Below are 16,564 nucleotides of genomic sequence, written 5' to 3' on the forward strand. Positions count from 1 at the left end.
TAGGAGCAAGGGAAGCTGGGGGAGAAAGCAATGCTTTTCTTGGGAGCCGAGGTCTTGTTGGCTAAAGTTCAGGGTGAGATGGGATCCCTTGGTTACATCTTTTTTTTTTTTCCCTTTTTTTTTTTTTAAGTGAGGCAATTGGGGTTAAGTGACTTGCTCAGGGTCACACAGCTAGTAAGTGTCATGTTTCTGAGGCTGGATTTGAACTCAGGTACTCCTGACTCCAGGGCCGGTGCTCTATCCATTGTGCCACCTAGCTGCCCCACCTTGGTTACATCTTAAGAGTAGGACATGGCTGAGGTGGGAGTAGGGGTGGCCTGCATGGGAAAAAGGCAGTTTATTTTAAATTTTTCTTATTTTTGTCCATTTATTTATTTAGCGGGGCAATGAGGGTTAAGTGACTTGCTCAGGGTCACACAGCTAGTAATTGTCATGTGTCTGAGGTTGGATTTGAACTCAGGTGCTCTTGAATCCAGGGCCAGTGCTTTATCCACTGCGCCATCTACCTGCCCTGCGGTGGTTTATTTTTGATAGGTTTTCTCTAATTAGAGTCTGTGCCTATCATATTTGGAGGTTGGCCTTAATGTTGTTTCTCCTGACTTTCAGCTCATTCTAAGTGCTTAGATGAGGCACTGGCCCTTTGGAAAGAGATGCTAACAAGAGGGAAGGTGCCCGCTGTAAGATGTCTACAACAGACTACTGCCTCCCTCCAGATCCTGGCTGCCCTCTGTCAGCTGCTGGCCAAGGTAACAAAGCTGAGAGGTTGGTGCTGCTTTGTAATCTTAGCAGAACATTGGGGGTTTTTTTGGGGTTTTTTTGGTGAGGCAATTTGGGATTAAGTGACTTGCCCAGGGTCACACAGCTAGTAAGTGTTAAGTTTCTGAGGCCGGATTTGAACTCAGGGACTCCTGACTCCAGGGCTGGTGCTCTATCCACTGCTCCACCTAGCTGCCCCTAGAACATTGTTTATAGCGCCCGCCACAATGGGTCTGGCCTATCATTGGTATTTGATGAATAACTGTTTTGAGTGAATATCTTGCATAAGGAACTTGTGCAGCTCTTTTGGATGTAGCTTCCCAGGCAACCTAGGATCAAACATAGAAGGCCAGGGAGACTGGTGGCCTCTTTGATTCTCTCACATTGCAGAGTATTTTTTGATCTGGGACCTCCATGGGAAATCCTGAGAGATGCAATGCTTGGTGTTATACTTCTTAGTACTTCTTTTTTGTTGGGTCATAGAATTGCCTTTTGTGGAACAACAACTCAGCCTGAAGTGGACCCAGAATAAGGCTCCAAGGGGCTTGGGGAACAGGTCGGTGAAGGTTAGGGAGGGCGTTTGGCATCTCTGCTATTTTGGGTGCAGCCATTCCTGGTTTCTTAGCCCCTTCAGGCTCTAGAGACATACTTGCTGCTGCGTAGACTCTCAGGAAATCTGAAGGACAACATTAGAGCAGCCAGTGCCTCTTGCCACATCACTCGGATCCTCTTGTCCTTTGACTGTCCCAGCTATGCCCAGGTGAGTACTGGTGCAGCCTTGTCTGGTGCCTTGGGGAGGGTGTAACTCAGAAGATAATGGAGCAGGGTGACCTGCCTTCCCATGGATCTTTTTCTTACCCCTTCATGATACTCAGCAGAAATATGCTATATGGAGTTTGTCGAATTGAAGTCTCTTAAAACTGCACCTTTTTAAAACTCGGGACCTATAACCTTTTTTTTTTTTTTTGGTGAGGCAATTGGGGTTAAGTGACTTGCCCAGGGTCACACAGCTAGTAAGTGTGTGTTAAGTGTCTGAGGCCAGATTTGAACTCAAGTACTCCTGACTCCAGGGCCGGTGCTCTATCCACTGCGCCACCTAGCTGCCCCCGACCTATAACCTTTTAAATGGATTATGTCTAACTACTTTTAAAGATGCTTTAAAGCTTGATATTTGAGTTAATAAATAATACTTTAGCTTATCCATGTGTTGCTTTTCCTCGTACTACCACTCACTTCCCATATTGTGCCTGTAGCTGTATTTGGAGGAGGCAGAGGCCAGTCTGCAGCTCAGTGATCACAACAGCGATGGCCACCTGCTCCTCACCCATACCTGTGCCCTGCTTCGAAGCCAACTTGACTGCCTCTGTAAGAAGGTAACCCAGCAGTTCTCTCTGGTAAAGGCATCTTTAGCCTTGTCCAGCCCGGGTATGGGGAACGACAACTAGGTTGGGAGGGACGCTTCCAGCCTCTTTCCGTTGAAGAAGTGGCCTCACCAAAGAGCACTTGGATGTGGCTAGGAGAATACGTGGGCTCTGGGGCTGGTTCTGCCGCCAGATGACCACCTGGGTTACTTCCTCTCAGGCACCACTGCTTAGAAGGCCGTGTCCCCTCTGAGGGGTCGGAAGTGGGAACGGTGCTGGCTGTCTTTTGTTGGCAGCTCTCACTGGGGCTCATGTTTGTGTTTCTTCTGCACTGCCCTCACCCAGGTGGCCGAAGGTCTGTCTTTGCTGCTGTCTGTGCTGCGCGATTCCGCCCTTCAGAAACCTTCTAAGGCCTGGTACTTGCTTCGGGCACAGGCCTTGCAGTTGGTGGCTGTTTACCTTAATCTCCCCTCAAGCAGTCTTTCTGTCCAGCAGTGGGAGCAACTTTCTACTCAAGGTACGTGGATATGTGAGGGAAAGAGAACAAGGGCACTCCCTTGTGCCAGAGGCACCATGGTGAGATTCTTTCCATGTAGAGTTCAAGGGAACCTATTCACTCAGGTGGCTAGTTACCCAACCACTAAGCCTGTCTCTGGCTCATCTCAGTGCCCTTCTCTGATTTAGATCTATGAGTCTGGATTGTCTAGGATCTGCTCTCTGTAGTGAAAAGCAGCTGCACTTCCTCCCCTCCCTAGAAATATGAATGACAGTGTTTATTTATTCTGGAAAGTTCTGTCCGTAACCTTTTTTCCTTTTCCCCTCTTCCTGGCCCTCCCTTCCTTCCATACACAGGCTGGCAGACCTCTGAGATCGCTCTCACCGAATCCCACAAGCTCCTCCGAAGCATAATTATCCTTCTGATGGGCAGGGATGTGCTCTCTGTCCAACGGGCTGCTGTGGAGACTGGCTTTCTTGACTATGGTAGGTTCTTTTCTTCTTAGACTTGTCAGCAGGTTCTGGGGGGAGAACGTCCCTCTGAAGTTCAGAATACAGGGACTAAATAGAAGACGTGCCTATTTTTGTCTTGGGGGTATCTAACTTCTAGTTGAGATATAACAATGTCTTCCTTCCCTTGGTATAGGTGAGAACCTAATTCAGAAGTGGCAAATTCTTGCAGAGGTTTTGGGCTGCTCAGAGAAGCTGGTCACCTTGTTGGGACGCTTGGGCAGTGTAAGCGAAGCCAAGGCTTTTTGTCTGGAGGCTTTGAGGCTCACGCTGAAGTTGCAGTGTCTACGCCAGTGAGTGCTGGGGAGGTAGAGGGTGGGAAGAGAGGGTGGAGAGGGAAGGAAAGCAGTAACTCCCAAGTATTCCTTAGGAGTGGATATGTTGGCCTTTGGGCATTTTTCCAGAGCTAGGTTTCAAATGTACAGTCTTGTGGACTACCTAATGCCCACAATGTAGGGCTCAGTTTCTTCATCTGTTCTAAGGCATTGCTAGGGAGGAATAGAGAGGAAGGGAGGTTTCTCAGGGGACGTCCTACCTACCTCTAGTGAACTTTTGAGCTCTTTTGTAAAAGGGGCAAGAAGCTATGGATGCTGTAGGCAACAGCCAGGGGGAATCATGGAGCAAGAAGAAAAAGGGAAAGTTTACTCATGGCTTTTTTGTCTTTCAACTACCCCTTCCCTTCCAAAAGGTGTGCCCTGTTCCTGGTGTTGAAGGGAGAACTAGAACTAGCCCGAAATGATCTTGACCTTTGCCATTCAGATCTTGAGCAGGTGCTATTCCTGCTTCAGTCTGGGACAGGTGAGTGATGACCTTAAGTTGTAGAGAGTGGTGAGAAGGTAAAGGGAGTAGAGTAAGAAAAACTGAGTATTTTCTGAGATGAAGATTTATCCCTGGCTCCAAAGTGAGTTTTCAAGTGACAACCTTCTTTATGCTATAGAAAGAATTGAGATTAGAAATAAGGAAAAACTTTATTACTGTCGTAGTTGAACACAGGAATAGGAGACCTAGGGAGAAAGTGGATTCCCCCAGAAGGCTTAAACTGCTGAGACGACATGAGATAGTTCGGTCCTGTTTGGGAACAGAAGGATGACCTTTCAAGATGATCCTCCTGCCCTTGGATTCAATGATTTCATGTTTGATGGGATTTAGAAGTTATCTAGTCCAACTTCTATCTGACTTAGCTTTTTGATCTCCCCAGAGTTTGAAGGGATAGCCCGGCTGCCAGATAACATGAAAAAGATCCATCCCCAGAAAGGACAACAGCAGGCTCGAGCACCTTCCTGTTCTGGTCTCCCTGAAGAAGAGGCCTTTCTGAAGGGCCCTGCTCTGCAGCTGGTGGCCACTGTTGACAAGGATCCTGGCCCTTTGGTGTCCTCCCCTGTTCTGAAAATCAAACCTCAGTCTTCCCCTGCCTTCCTGTCCCACTTGCCTGCCTGCACCTGTACGCTCTGTACCGATCCTGCTCTTTCAGTTGTCTGTCTCCGGTGGGCACTAGCTTCTGCCGGGGTAGAACTCTCGTCAGGTCATCAGGCAAAGGGCCTGGACTTGTTACATTCTGTGCTCACAAGATGCTGGGGGGCCACAGACCATCTGGCACAGGTTTTGCAAACTACACTGAGCCAAGAAGCTCTACCCTCACCTGCCCCAAGATTCCTAGAGGACATCATTGCTCAGGCTTACACCCAGTTGACCCTGGAAGGCATAAACCATCCACCAGACAAAGGCCTATGGGGGATCTTAGAGACTGGGCTGAGTTTTGTGGCCTCTAGGACTCCCCACCTGAACTTTTGGCATGCCAGCCTACTTGTGGCAAAGGCTCTGGCAGCGATATCCCATCTCAGCTGTTGTACCACTCAGCTCTTTGCCAACACCTGGACCTGGCAGCCTCCAGTGGTGAAATTACCCCAGACTTCAAAGTCTTCTAAAAGTCAGAGCCAAAAGCTTACAGGAGAAAAAGGCAAGCAGATAGTCTCTGATGACCTGTCCCTCAACAATACCTCCCTGGAGGATAGGGATGAGAGGCCTTCGGCTGTACTATGGCCTATCGGGAGACCTTGTACTCCAAAGCAGCCAGGGCGCGCTGGCCCCCACGCACCCTTCACTGTGTTTGATGAGGAGCTTTCCACAAAGAACAAGCCCGACTTAGCCAAAGCACCTAGGGTGAGGTGCAGAGCCCAGACTCGCCTCAAGGTAACATAGAGGAACTTGACTGCATTGACTGTTTGGGATGTTAATTATTAGTTGAGTGCTTATTGTGTGCAAGGCACATTATATAACACAGTTACTAACCTTAAGGAACTTAAAATTTGCCATTAGTGTTCCAGGCAAGAAATTCTGGTATTAACTATATTTTCCCCCCACTTAGTATTTTATTTTTTCCTAATTATGTGAAAAGATCATTTTAAACATTCCTTTTTGTAAGATTTTGAGTTCCAAAGTTTTCTCTCTCTCTCTCTCTCTCCCTTTTCTTCCCTCTCTCCAACATAGCAAGCAATCTGATATAGGTTATGGTATTAACTATATTGCTGTCTTTGGTCTTTCCTCTCCCTTTTTGTTTTTGTCATTATTGTTCAGTCATTTTCAATTGTGTCCAACTCTACCTGACCCTATTTGTGGTTTTCTTGGCAAAGATACTAGAGTAGTTTGCCATTTCCTTCTCCAGCTCATTTTATAGATAAGAAAACTAAATAGGGTTAAATGACTTGCCCAGGGTCACACAGCTAGTAAGTGTCTGAGGCCAGATTTAAACTCAAGAAGATGTTTTCCTGACTCTAGACCCAGCACTCTATCCACTGTGCCACCCAGCTGCCTTTCCTTTCCCTACCCAAAAGGAAATGTCCTGTGGCTTTTGGGACCGCTGAACCGAGATCAGGTGGCAGTGTGTGTGGAGGAGCAATCATGGAATTCTTAAGCTTTCCAAATCTCCATTATGGCCCTTGTTACGCTCTAAGGCTGTCACACTGCTCAGGACTCTTGATGTTTTTCTCTTTGCTATTTTCCCTCTCCGTAGGTGAACTTTAGTGATGACGAGGACCACATTCCCTCTGAGGGACTGGATGAAAAGCCCAAGAGACGCGGAGCTGCTTCTCGAGGCAGGGGCCGGGGTGGCAGGGCCTCAAGACTAAAGACAGATACTGATGGTGCTCCCGGTGGCTCCAAGGATCAGTCTACCTCTGGCAGCCGACCCCACCGTAGCAAGAAGGCAGCGGTAGAGGAACACGCCCCTCAGAGAGCCCTTCGACGTCAGCCAAAGTCGGACATGGAGCTCATGCGGACCATTCCTGAAGAACAAATGACTGAGAAACTGGATGTGAGCTTGGAGATTCTCCAGGATTCTGACGAGGAGGGCACGGCCTCAGGTGTGATGGAGGGAGCCCAACACTGCTGCGGGCATCCAAAGAGTCAGGACTTGAGATGTTTCTGTTAGGGGGAACTCCAAGTCATGAGGTTCCACGAGGTGGCTGAAGGGATGGTGGCAGTCACTGTGCCAAGGTAGAGGAGGGCTCGAGACCAGAAGTGACACCTCACGGGACTCTATCTCCAACTAGGTGGGCAGAAGTCAATGCCAACCTGGCGTGATACAACTGTGGGGGAGTGTGAAGTGGTAAGACGAGATGCCAACAAGGAAGCTCTGCCTTTCCTGGCTCCAGAGAAGAGAGAAGGCAATAAACACTGTGGCGCGCGCTCTAGGCTTGCCTCTGCCCCTGCAGCCTTGGGTGAGTAAAAGGGCCTGGGAATGGGTGTCTCACACCTGCCCATGACACTCCTGTCATTGCAGTTCAGATAAGTCTAAAATTCTCACGTAGAATGAGAACCCATGAAGGTGGCAAGATGGATGGTTTAGAGCTTCACGTTCCCTTTCCAGACTCAGTATGGGGGCTTAATTGCAGAAGAAAAGTTGCTTAGATTAGTCAAAAAGTAGGGAATTCACCAATGGAAAGTGATTTGCCCCCATCCTAGGCCACTCTACCCTTGACTCCGTCTATGACTCCCTAAGCATTGCCTTCCGCTGTGTCAGCCACTGCCCCCCAAGTGGGCTCTACGCTCAGTTGTGCCGTCTCCTGGCTTTGTGCCTGGGTCACCGGGATCCCCATGCCACTGCCTTTTTGGTCACCGAATCTGTCTCCGTCACTTCCCGACACCAGTTGCTCACCACCCTTCACCGACATCTCCAGTGAGTAACACTCTCTTCACCCTTTCTGGGCCCTTTTTGAGACTGTTTTCAAGGGCTCTTGCTGATCCTTTGGCTTCCTCTGGGACTAGGCCTTGGGTGTTCTGGATTTGGGAGGTCTGGGTCTGACATGGGCCACTCTCTTTGAGGGAAGTGAAGTTGGGAGCTAATTAACCTCCTTTCCTTCCACCTTTCTTCCTCATAGCAAAGCACAGAAGCAGCAAGGTCTCGATGTGACTGAGCAGCTACAGGGGCTGAATCTACAGGAAGAGCCCAAAGCTGTCCCCTTGACCCGGCTCCAGCACCTCTTTTCATTCAGGACTCCACAGCCTGGCTGCTTCCCCCAGCCTGAGAAGGAGAGTTTCCAGGAACTCCTCGCTCAGATGCCAAGTGGTATGATTGGGAAGGGTGTGGTTGGAATGGAACTCTTCTATCCCTTATTGTGTCACTGAGAAGCTTGAGTTTGAGGCATCAGCCACTACCGGGAACTCTTTTTTGTGAGAGCTGGAAGTTGGTGACCGTGACAACCACACAGCATCAGGAATAAAGATGCATCTTTCAGGGCTGCTGAAAAAATAGCCTTTTCTCCTTTCCCCTGCCTTTAGGAAGGCTATTGTCTAATCTTGTGTGTGTGTCTTGATTTTAAGTTTCCTAGGAAAAGAGATCATAAAGACTGTAATGGAATGGTATATGATGATTTTCCTTGGTTTGCCATTCTATGCCCTCTGCCAAATATATACACCTTATACTTAGGAAATAATTCCTGAATATTTTAATCATATTAGAAACTTGTGGTAGTGAATCGAATTGCCATAAGTGTTCTGTATTCCCTGTTGTGAAGTTTAGTCAATCACAAGGCTTTGTTAGGTACCTACTATGTGTCAGACACTGCCAGGTACTGGGTATATAAGTACAAAAAAGAAACCAATTCTACTCGCAAAGAGCTTATGGTTTAAAGACAAGTACACAAAGGTACTTGTACGTCATCAGTGAGAGGTGAATAAATACAAATCCATACAGTTGTTAACTGCAAGGTCGTTTGAGAAGAGGGAGTTAGGGAAATCAAGAAAGGCAGCATGCAGAAGATAGTATTTAAAAGGGAGAGAGACGATGAGGCAGAGAAAGGGAGAATGCATTTCAGGATTTGAGACAGTCATGGCCAAGGCATGGAAAGGAGATGGAGTGTCATGTCAGAGAGAAGGCTAGTTTGATTGTCACAGACAGGAATGTCCAGTGAGGTTGAATCATGAGGTTGGTGCCAGATTGTTGAGTGCTTTCAAAGCGAAACAGCAAAGAATACAAATATTATGTAATATTTTTATTCTGCAGGCAACAGGAAGCCATTGGAGCTAGTTTATTAGGGAAGTGACAGTGAAAATAATTAAGAAACTGTTGGAAGCATCTAGGACAGAGGTGATGAGGGCAAGAACTGAAGTTGTAGTTGTGTGAATAAAGAGAATGGGTATGCAGCAAGATTTGGCAACTGATTGGCCATGTGGATGAGGGAAAGGGAGGGTTTTGCAGATAACACCAAGGTAGCCAGCTGAGGAGACTGTAAGGATAATGGTGCCTTCAAAAGAAATTGCCAAATTTAAAGAACTATGGAATCTAGATGCAGATTGAACCATACAGTTTCTACTTTTTTTGTTTTTCTTTTTTGAGGTTTTTCCCTTTTGTTCTGATTCTTCTTTCACAGTATGACTAATGCAGAAATATGTTTAATGTGATTGTACATATATAACCTATATCAGATTGCTTGCTGTCTTGGGGAGGGGAGAGGGAAGAAAGGGAGGGAGAAAAATTTGGAACTAGAAATCTTACAAAAACAAATGTTGAAAACTATCTCTACATGTAAGTAGAAAATAAAATACTCATGACTAAAAAGAAAAGAAATTGGCAAGTTTGAATGAGGGAAGGGTTTGGAGGGAGAGGGAGAAGGATAATGGGTTCACTGTCAAATATGCTGAGTTTAAGATATCTTTGAAATAGCCTGTTTGAAATATACGGGGGGCAACTAGGTGGCACAGGGGCAGCTAGGTGGCATGGTGGATAGAGCACTGGCCCTGCAGTCAGGAATACCTGAGTTCAAATCTGGCCTCAGACACTTAACACTTACTAGTTGTGTGACCCTGGGCAAGTCACTTAACCCCAATTGCCTCACTAAAAAAAGAAAAAAAGAAATATATGGTAGGCAATTGGTGATGTGGGCTGGAAGCTCAGAAGAGGGACTGGGACTGGATAGGTCTTTTATTCACCATCATTTATATAAAGATGGTGCTTAAATCTCTGAGTTGATGAGGTTACCAAGGGAGAGTTTAAAATGAAAGAGGCTGGGGGAGCAGCTAGGTGGCTCAGTGGATAAAGCACTGGTCCTGGATTCAGGAGAACCTGAGTTCAAATTTGACCTCAGACACTTGACACTTACTAGCTGTGTGCCCCTGGATAAGTCACTTAATTTTCATTGCCCCGCTAAAATAAAATAAATTTAGAAAAAAATTAAAAAAAAAAAAAAAGAAAGAGACTGGGATGGAACTTTGGAGAACATCCACAATTACGGTCTGTGATATGGATGATGAACCAGCAAAGAAGACTGAGACGGAATGGTCACATAGGTAGAGGCAACCAGGACAGTTGAATGTTGTGAAAGCCCAAAAAGGAAAGAATATCCAGGAGCAGATGATGGTCAAATGTCACATATAGCAGACAAGTGGAGAAGGAAGAGGACTGAGAAAAGACCATAAGATTTGTCAATTAAGAGATCATTGGTAACTTTGAAGAGAACAGTTTAGTGGAATGATGAGATGTGAGATTTCAAAGAATTGGGAGGGGAGCGGGGGTAGAGAGTGTAGATAGCTTTGTCAAGTAGTCTGGCTGAGACAGAGAGACTAGATATAGGATGATAGTTTGAGGGGATGGCAGGGCCTATGGAAGAACTTTTTTTGTGTGTGGGGCAATGGGGGTTAAGTGACTTTGCCCAGGGTCACACAGCTAGTAAGTGTCAAGTGTCTGAGGCTGGATTTGAACTCAGGTCCTCCTGAATCCAGGACCGGTGCTTTATCCACTGCGCCACCTAGCTGCCCCAGAAGGACTTTTTTAAGGATAAGGGAGGCACAGGTGTATTTGAATATATTAGGAAAGGAACCAGTACATAAGGAGAGAGAGAATGATTGAGTGCTCTAAGTTGTTAAAGAAGGCTAGAGGTAGCTTATGGAGGAATTGACCCAAGCAAGGAGAAGAGCCACTTCTTTCTCAGAGACCAGAGGAACAAAGAAAAGACTTCGAAATGATCTTTTGAGATGGAAGAGAAGAGGAGGAAAGGAGTGCTGGTTGTTTCACTGGAGCTGAAGGAGATGCAAAGAGTGAGAGTAAAAGGTCCAGGATGAAGAAATTTGTCCACTGAGGAACAGCTTTGAGTGGAAAGAGTCGACAGAGTTGGAGTGTGAGCTGGGTGTTCTAGGGTTGGAAGAGCATGGCCATGAGAGAACAGGAGAATTCTCTTAAGTGACTGATGAGTGCAGGAACAGGGAGAAAGACGGAAGCAGCTGTAAGGGGAACTTGGCACATGCTGCCTTATTTTTATTTATTTATTTATTTAATCTATCTATCTGTTTGTTTGTTTGTTTATTTATCTATCTATTTATTTATTTTTGGTGAGGCAATTGGGGTTAAGTGACTTGCCCCGGGGTCACATAGCTAGTAAGTGTCTGAGGCTGGATTTGAAGTCAGGTACTCCTGAATCCAGGGCTGGTGCTTATCCACTGAGCCATCTAGCTGCCCCCACATGCTGTCTTGAAGGGACAGAGAGAGCTAGGTCAGGATGGGTCTGCTCCTTTTTAGGTGGGGGTGGTCCTTGGCTGCCAGAGATCAGCTATGCCTGGGTCTGGGTCTGGCCCAGCCTATTAGATGCTCCTCCTCTTCCTCCCTCCCAATGTGTGAATGCATACTTTGTTCAAGGTATAAATCTGCCATATGCTGTGAGGGGTGAACTATCGAAGACAGTTTTTGTCATTAAGGAGTTCATTGTGAGATTGGGTAAATGATGCTCTGCCAGGGGACAGCTAGGTGGCGCAGTGGATAGAGCACTGGCCCTGGAGTCAGGAGGACCTGAGTTCAAATCCGGCCTCAGACACTTAACACTTACTAGCTGTGTGACCCTGGGCAAGTCACTTAACCCCAATTGCCTCACTTAAAAAAAAGGGGGGGGGGAAATGATGCTCTGCCATCTAAAAGATGACTTATTAGCTGCCTTCTATTGACTGTACCACTTAATCATAAGCTGTATAGGAGTTCAGAGGAGGGAAAAGTTGCAGTTATTTAGGAAAGTTAGAAAAGCCTTTATGAAGAAGATGAAACTTAAGCTGTGTCATAGATAGAAAGTGGAGGGAATTGCCTTCTAGTCACTTCCAATTTTTTATATATATATATATATATATATATATATGTTTCTGTCTTAGGGGTGACAGTGTGTGTGCTGGCCTTGGTCAGCCTCCAGTCTGGAACTATGGGGGATACATTACTGTTGACACGTTTGGAAAAGAAGAGTTCCCCTGTTACCATCCAGATCCCCACTGCCCAAACTAAGGTGGGTGCCAGGGCTGACAGCTGGAGCTTATGGCAAGAGCTGTGTGTGATGTCGTTTATTTTGGGGCAGAGAAGGGGGAGGAAGGTGGAGAGAGGGGTGATGGGAGATACCGTTTTGTCTTTAAAAGCTGCCTCTGAGTTTGGCCTTGGGAGAATTTGACGCGATCCAGAAGGAACAGAAAGAAAACAGCAGCTGCACAGAGAAGTCCAAGTGGTGGACAACTCGGCTGAAGCTGGACCGGAGGATGGAGGTACTTGGCCTGGGACTCCTGGTTGCTGCAGAGTTCTGCCTGGAGTGTCCCTGTCTTCTTTTTATGTGTCCTTTGACCAGCCTAAGCCTCTTGTTGCAGTGGGCAGCCACAGTACAGCTGGAATGTAAGCTCTGGTGTGGGCCTGTGTGACCATGGACAGATCACTGAACCTCAGCCTCAGCTTCTTCATGCAGCTAATAATACCCATTCTATCGACCTAATGGGGCAGTGCTATAACAACAACACAAAACTGTTGTTTGAAATAGGTTTCTATTGATATTTTGTTTTATGTTACCTGTATTTCTCTTGGTATTCCCTTCTCCTGAGGGGATGACTAGTTATCCTCTTGGACAAAGACTTTTTTTTTTTAAGAAGAATAAGACAGGGAAAACATTTGGCACAACTGATTAATATGTTGAAAAAAAATAACATTATATGTAATGTTGCATACCCATGGGTCCCCCACTTCTGCAAAAGAGTGAGGGCCAGGGAAAGTACCTTTTTTTTTTTTCCAGGGCAATGAGGGTTATATGACAGCTAGTAAGTGTCAAGTGTCTGAGGCTAGATTTGAACTCAGGTACTCCTGAATCCAAGGCCTGTGCTTTATCCACTGTGTCACCTAGCTGCCCCCCCAGGGAAAGTATCTTCTCAATTCTCTTCTTTGGGGACAGATTTATTCTTCATAATTTCACAACATTAATTTTCTGTTGTTTTGTGATGGGTTTTGTTTCCATTATTGTAATCACTGTGTATGTTGGTGTTCCTGGCTTTGCTTATTTCACTTTGCATCAGTTTATGTTGATCTTCCCATACTTCTCTGTATTTTCCACATTTGTCATTTTTTATAGCACAGTAATAGTCCATTACATTCATGTACCACAATTTGTTTATCCATTTCAAAATCAGTGGGCATCTACTTTTTCAGTTCCTTGCTTCCATAAAAAGTGCCATTATAAATATTTCGGTGTATATACAGATGGCCTTTTTTTGGTGAAGGACTTCCTTTGAAGATCAATGAATTGTTAATAATACCTGACATTTACCAAGCAACCCTGTATTCAATATCCATATCACTCATTCTCTTTTATTTTCCCTCAGCTCCAATTAAGTCTCTCCCGGCAATAAAAAAAAGGGAAAAATTTTTTTTCTCATCTACTACAATTAGTGGGAAGGAAATATGGGTCAAATATCACAAAATGTTCCCAGGGTGCTATCTCTGCAGTATAATTTGTAAACCCCCTCCCCCCCCCCCCCATTTAGGTCCTTATCACTTCTCTGGAGAAACATGTGTTGGGCTGTTGGAAGGCGATGCTGGTCCCACCCACTGAGAGTCCAAGCCTGACCCAGGAAGTCTTGTCCCTAAAGGACTCACTGGGGAAATGTGGCTGGAAGTCTCCTGACTCAGCCTTGCTGCAGGTGAGTTAAGGAGAAAGGGGTTAGGTAAAAGTCAGGCAGGGGAGAGGAATCTGATCCATCCAGAGGTCAGTCCAATATTTTCTTAAGTGAAATTATGACAACGGCCTTTTCCCTGCAGGTGGTTCTGGGTGCTGCCCATAGCCTTTCCCCTCAGGACGTTCAGGCTTTGGCCCACGGTCTATGCCAGGCCCATCCAGAGAGAGCCCAGGAGCTTCTACAGGAGGCTGTTGACCGTCTGCAAGGCCAACCCAGGCAAAGCAATGGGCACCTGGTACTGGTGTTAGATAAGGTGAGAGGGAAGGATACTAGTAGACTTATATTCTTCCATGAGGGTTCTTCCCTGCCAGCTAGGTCCAGATAGAGTCATACCTTCTGTTTTCTTTTCCTCAGGACCTGCAGAAGCTGCCATGGGAGAACATCCCCAGTCTTCGGGCACAGCCTGTCACTCGACTGCCCTCACTCCGGTTCCTGCTCAGCTATTCACTTATCAGAGAGGTGGGGGCAGGGGCTGATTTGGGTGAAGACCTGAAAGGGGAGAGGCCATGTGGTTGGGGGGGAAATGAGAGAGGACTGAAGGCTTGAGGGGGAGAGGAGATCCAGGGTCAGTGTAGTTTATCTTGAAGCCTGAAGGTTTATCTTACCCAGATATTTGATTCTGTCCTGTTTGTAAACATTAATGGATAGAGCTGTAGCTGCTGCAGCTCTAGTAGCAGGCTTCAGCTATCAGGGATAACAGAAAAGCATCCCTTTATAAACCCCAGCGGGGAGGGCTTCCTAGCACAGGTAAGGCCACCCAAAGGTCGGCAGCACCCTCAGATTGATGAGTCTCAAATTTCTTCTTTCTGATCAGGGCTCATGCTGCCTGACTCAGTTCTACTTCTTGCCCAAGAGTCAGGGCTCCCACCCGCCTGTCCTGTTTTCAAGCCCCCTTGCCTGGGCCTCCGATTTTCTTTCCTGTCAGCTTCTGTGGGCTTTGTCTGCTTGACTGACACGCCATTCTCTCCCACTCATCTGGATCTGACCTGCACCTCTTCATTCTCCTAGTCCCCTTAGATTCCCTACTGCTTCTCTTGCTTTACATAAGGTCTCTTCATTAGACTCCCTGAATGACTCCTTAGTGACACCTGAGCTCCACTAATACCTCTCACAGCTCCTTATTAATCCCGGCCAGCCCCAGATTCTCTCAGGATTTGGACAGCTTAGTCCCCACCCAGCCTGGTGGCATGGAGGACCTTACGGCTTCTCTCCATACAATGCGGCTGTGCAGGGGTAGAGAAAAGAACCTGCGGGAAAGCACTTCCCCCTGAATCCCGGGGGCTGATCACTCAAATGAGTATGATGGGCATGGACCCTGTTAAAACCTGAAGATTGGCTGCTGCAGGGATGGTGGCCAGCCTTTGCCAGGGTTCCAGATGTGTGTCTAGATGCTGCATGGGCCGGTCAGTACAGGACAATGTCGCAAAGCTCTTGCTTCTGCAATCACTGGCTAGATTTGCTCAGGGCCTCTAACTTAGTGCCTACTTATGGCAAATCACATTGCATGTGAAGTCTGGCTAATGTAAATATGCTGTTTGAGTGCTAGACTTGGTTTCTGTAATGTCCCCCTGCGTTCAGTTATGAACTTCCCAGGGACTAGGAAACTGAAATGGGATAATGGTCTATGTACCCAGACAGAACCTTAAACTTGGAACCGAGGCCTACATACTTACCTTGTCAGAAGCAAGATCCGCACTAGATGGAAAAATTCAAATTCCCTAGTAAAAAATGGGGTTGGGTTATAGCACTGTACCTAAATAGGACCCTGTAAGATGACACCTGAGTAGACTCCTTAACTCCTGAAAGAGTGAATGCCCTGGCTAGCCACTGCGGCCTTCTGGTACTGACTCAGACTTGGTTTGTAGGGCTTACTTCTCCATTTCTCAATCCTGACTTTCTCCCCCTTAGGCCTATATAGGAGGCCATCCCTTCTGCCTGAATCCAAGAATGTAATGTGCTTATCTAAATACCAGTTTACTTCTGCCCAAATCTTCTCACCTGCCCAGATCACAGTAGTCCCTTAGAGCAGCAGTTTGGGTACCCCTCCCTTCCCGTCAGTTGAGCATTTGCAGACTTTTTTCCCCAACACTACAGCTAACATTGAGTGTGGGGAATAGCTTCTTACCATCAAAGCCATAATCATGGTGTTGAAATTTAGAAGGTGCCAAATAACATGCCCCCAGTTACTGAAGTCTGCAGCACCCGAGGTAGTTCATAAATGAGAGGAGGCATTTCTTGGGTGGTTTCCATGCTTTAAAATCAGTACTGGGGGCAGCTAGGTGGCACAGTGGATAAAGCACCGGCCCTGGAGTCAGGAAGACCTGAGTTCAAATCCGGCCTCAGACACTTGACACTTACTAGCTGTGTCACCCCGAGCAAGTCACTTAACCCTCATTGCCCACCAAAAACAAAATAATCAGTACCCCCAGTTGTCAGAATCACATGGCCAGCATCATGTCTACAAAGCAGAATTCTAGACACCACCTAGAGACCAGGTAATTAAACCTGGGTAACTATAGCTGCTGAGCCCTCATTTAGAATTCGCCCCTTTCACTGAAAATCAGCAGGAGTCCTAGGATCTTTCTGTTCAGTTCATGGCCCTCCATGTTGCATTTTCTTGATATATCCCCTGGGGTCAGGGTTAGAGCACAGCTTCCACCTCCTGTATGCTTGTTAGGGAGACTTAACCCTAAGGACCCAGCACAGCTGGTCATATCCACTTGGAGGCTTCCACAGTAATCCAGTATTGTTTGTGGTTATTGCTGTTGTGATGGGTCATTACAGCTTTATACATCAGGTTTGTGCCTTTACCATCTTTCGAGCTAGAAAGCCCTGACTGCTACAGTTCTTGCATGTCCTTTAGTGCTGAGGGTTGTGGACTTTGTCCATCCTAGTCCTAGTTCTGACTCCCCCCATGGCTTCCAGTCCACCTGTCATGGCTGCTGGTGGTGTTTCCTGGCTACAGTCTGACCACAAACCTCATCTCC

General features: G+C 46.7%; 1 protein-coding gene across 1 annotated transcript in view; it reads left to right on the forward strand.

Annotated features, from left to right (window-relative positions):
* Positions 1-16,564, forward strand: part of ESPL1 (extra spindle pole bodies like 1, separase) — a 53,547-nt gene that overhangs the window by 34,001 nt on the left and 2,982 nt on the right. The window contains exons 11-27 of the mRNA XM_043967098.1: positions 607-746; positions 1,382-1,516; positions 2,010-2,129; positions 2,463-2,634; positions 2,970-3,098; positions 3,259-3,415; positions 3,811-3,920; positions 4,321-5,312; positions 6,133-6,481; positions 6,671-6,838; positions 7,083-7,296; positions 7,499-7,686; positions 11,748-11,875; positions 12,003-12,125; positions 13,386-13,541; positions 13,660-13,830; positions 13,932-14,036. Of these exons, the coding sequence (XP_043823033.1) occupies positions 607-746; positions 1,382-1,516; positions 2,010-2,129; positions 2,463-2,634; positions 2,970-3,098; positions 3,259-3,415; positions 3,811-3,920; positions 4,321-5,312; positions 6,133-6,481; positions 6,671-6,838; positions 7,083-7,296; positions 7,499-7,686; positions 11,748-11,875; positions 12,003-12,125; positions 13,386-13,541; positions 13,660-13,830; positions 13,932-14,036 (3,557 nt within the window). The remainder of the gene's footprint in view (positions 1-606; positions 747-1,381; positions 1,517-2,009; positions 2,130-2,462; positions 2,635-2,969; positions 3,099-3,258; positions 3,416-3,810; positions 3,921-4,320; positions 5,313-6,132; positions 6,482-6,670; positions 6,839-7,082; positions 7,297-7,498; positions 7,687-11,747; positions 11,876-12,002; positions 12,126-13,385; positions 13,542-13,659; positions 13,831-13,931; positions 14,037-16,564) is intronic.

The sequence above is a fragment of the Dromiciops gliroides genome, chromosome 5 (genome assembly GCF_019393635.1).
Source record: "Dromiciops gliroides isolate mDroGli1 chromosome 5, mDroGli1.pri, whole genome shotgun sequence".
Taxonomy (NCBI): Eukaryota; Metazoa; Chordata; class Mammalia; order Microbiotheria; family Microbiotheriidae; genus Dromiciops; species Dromiciops gliroides.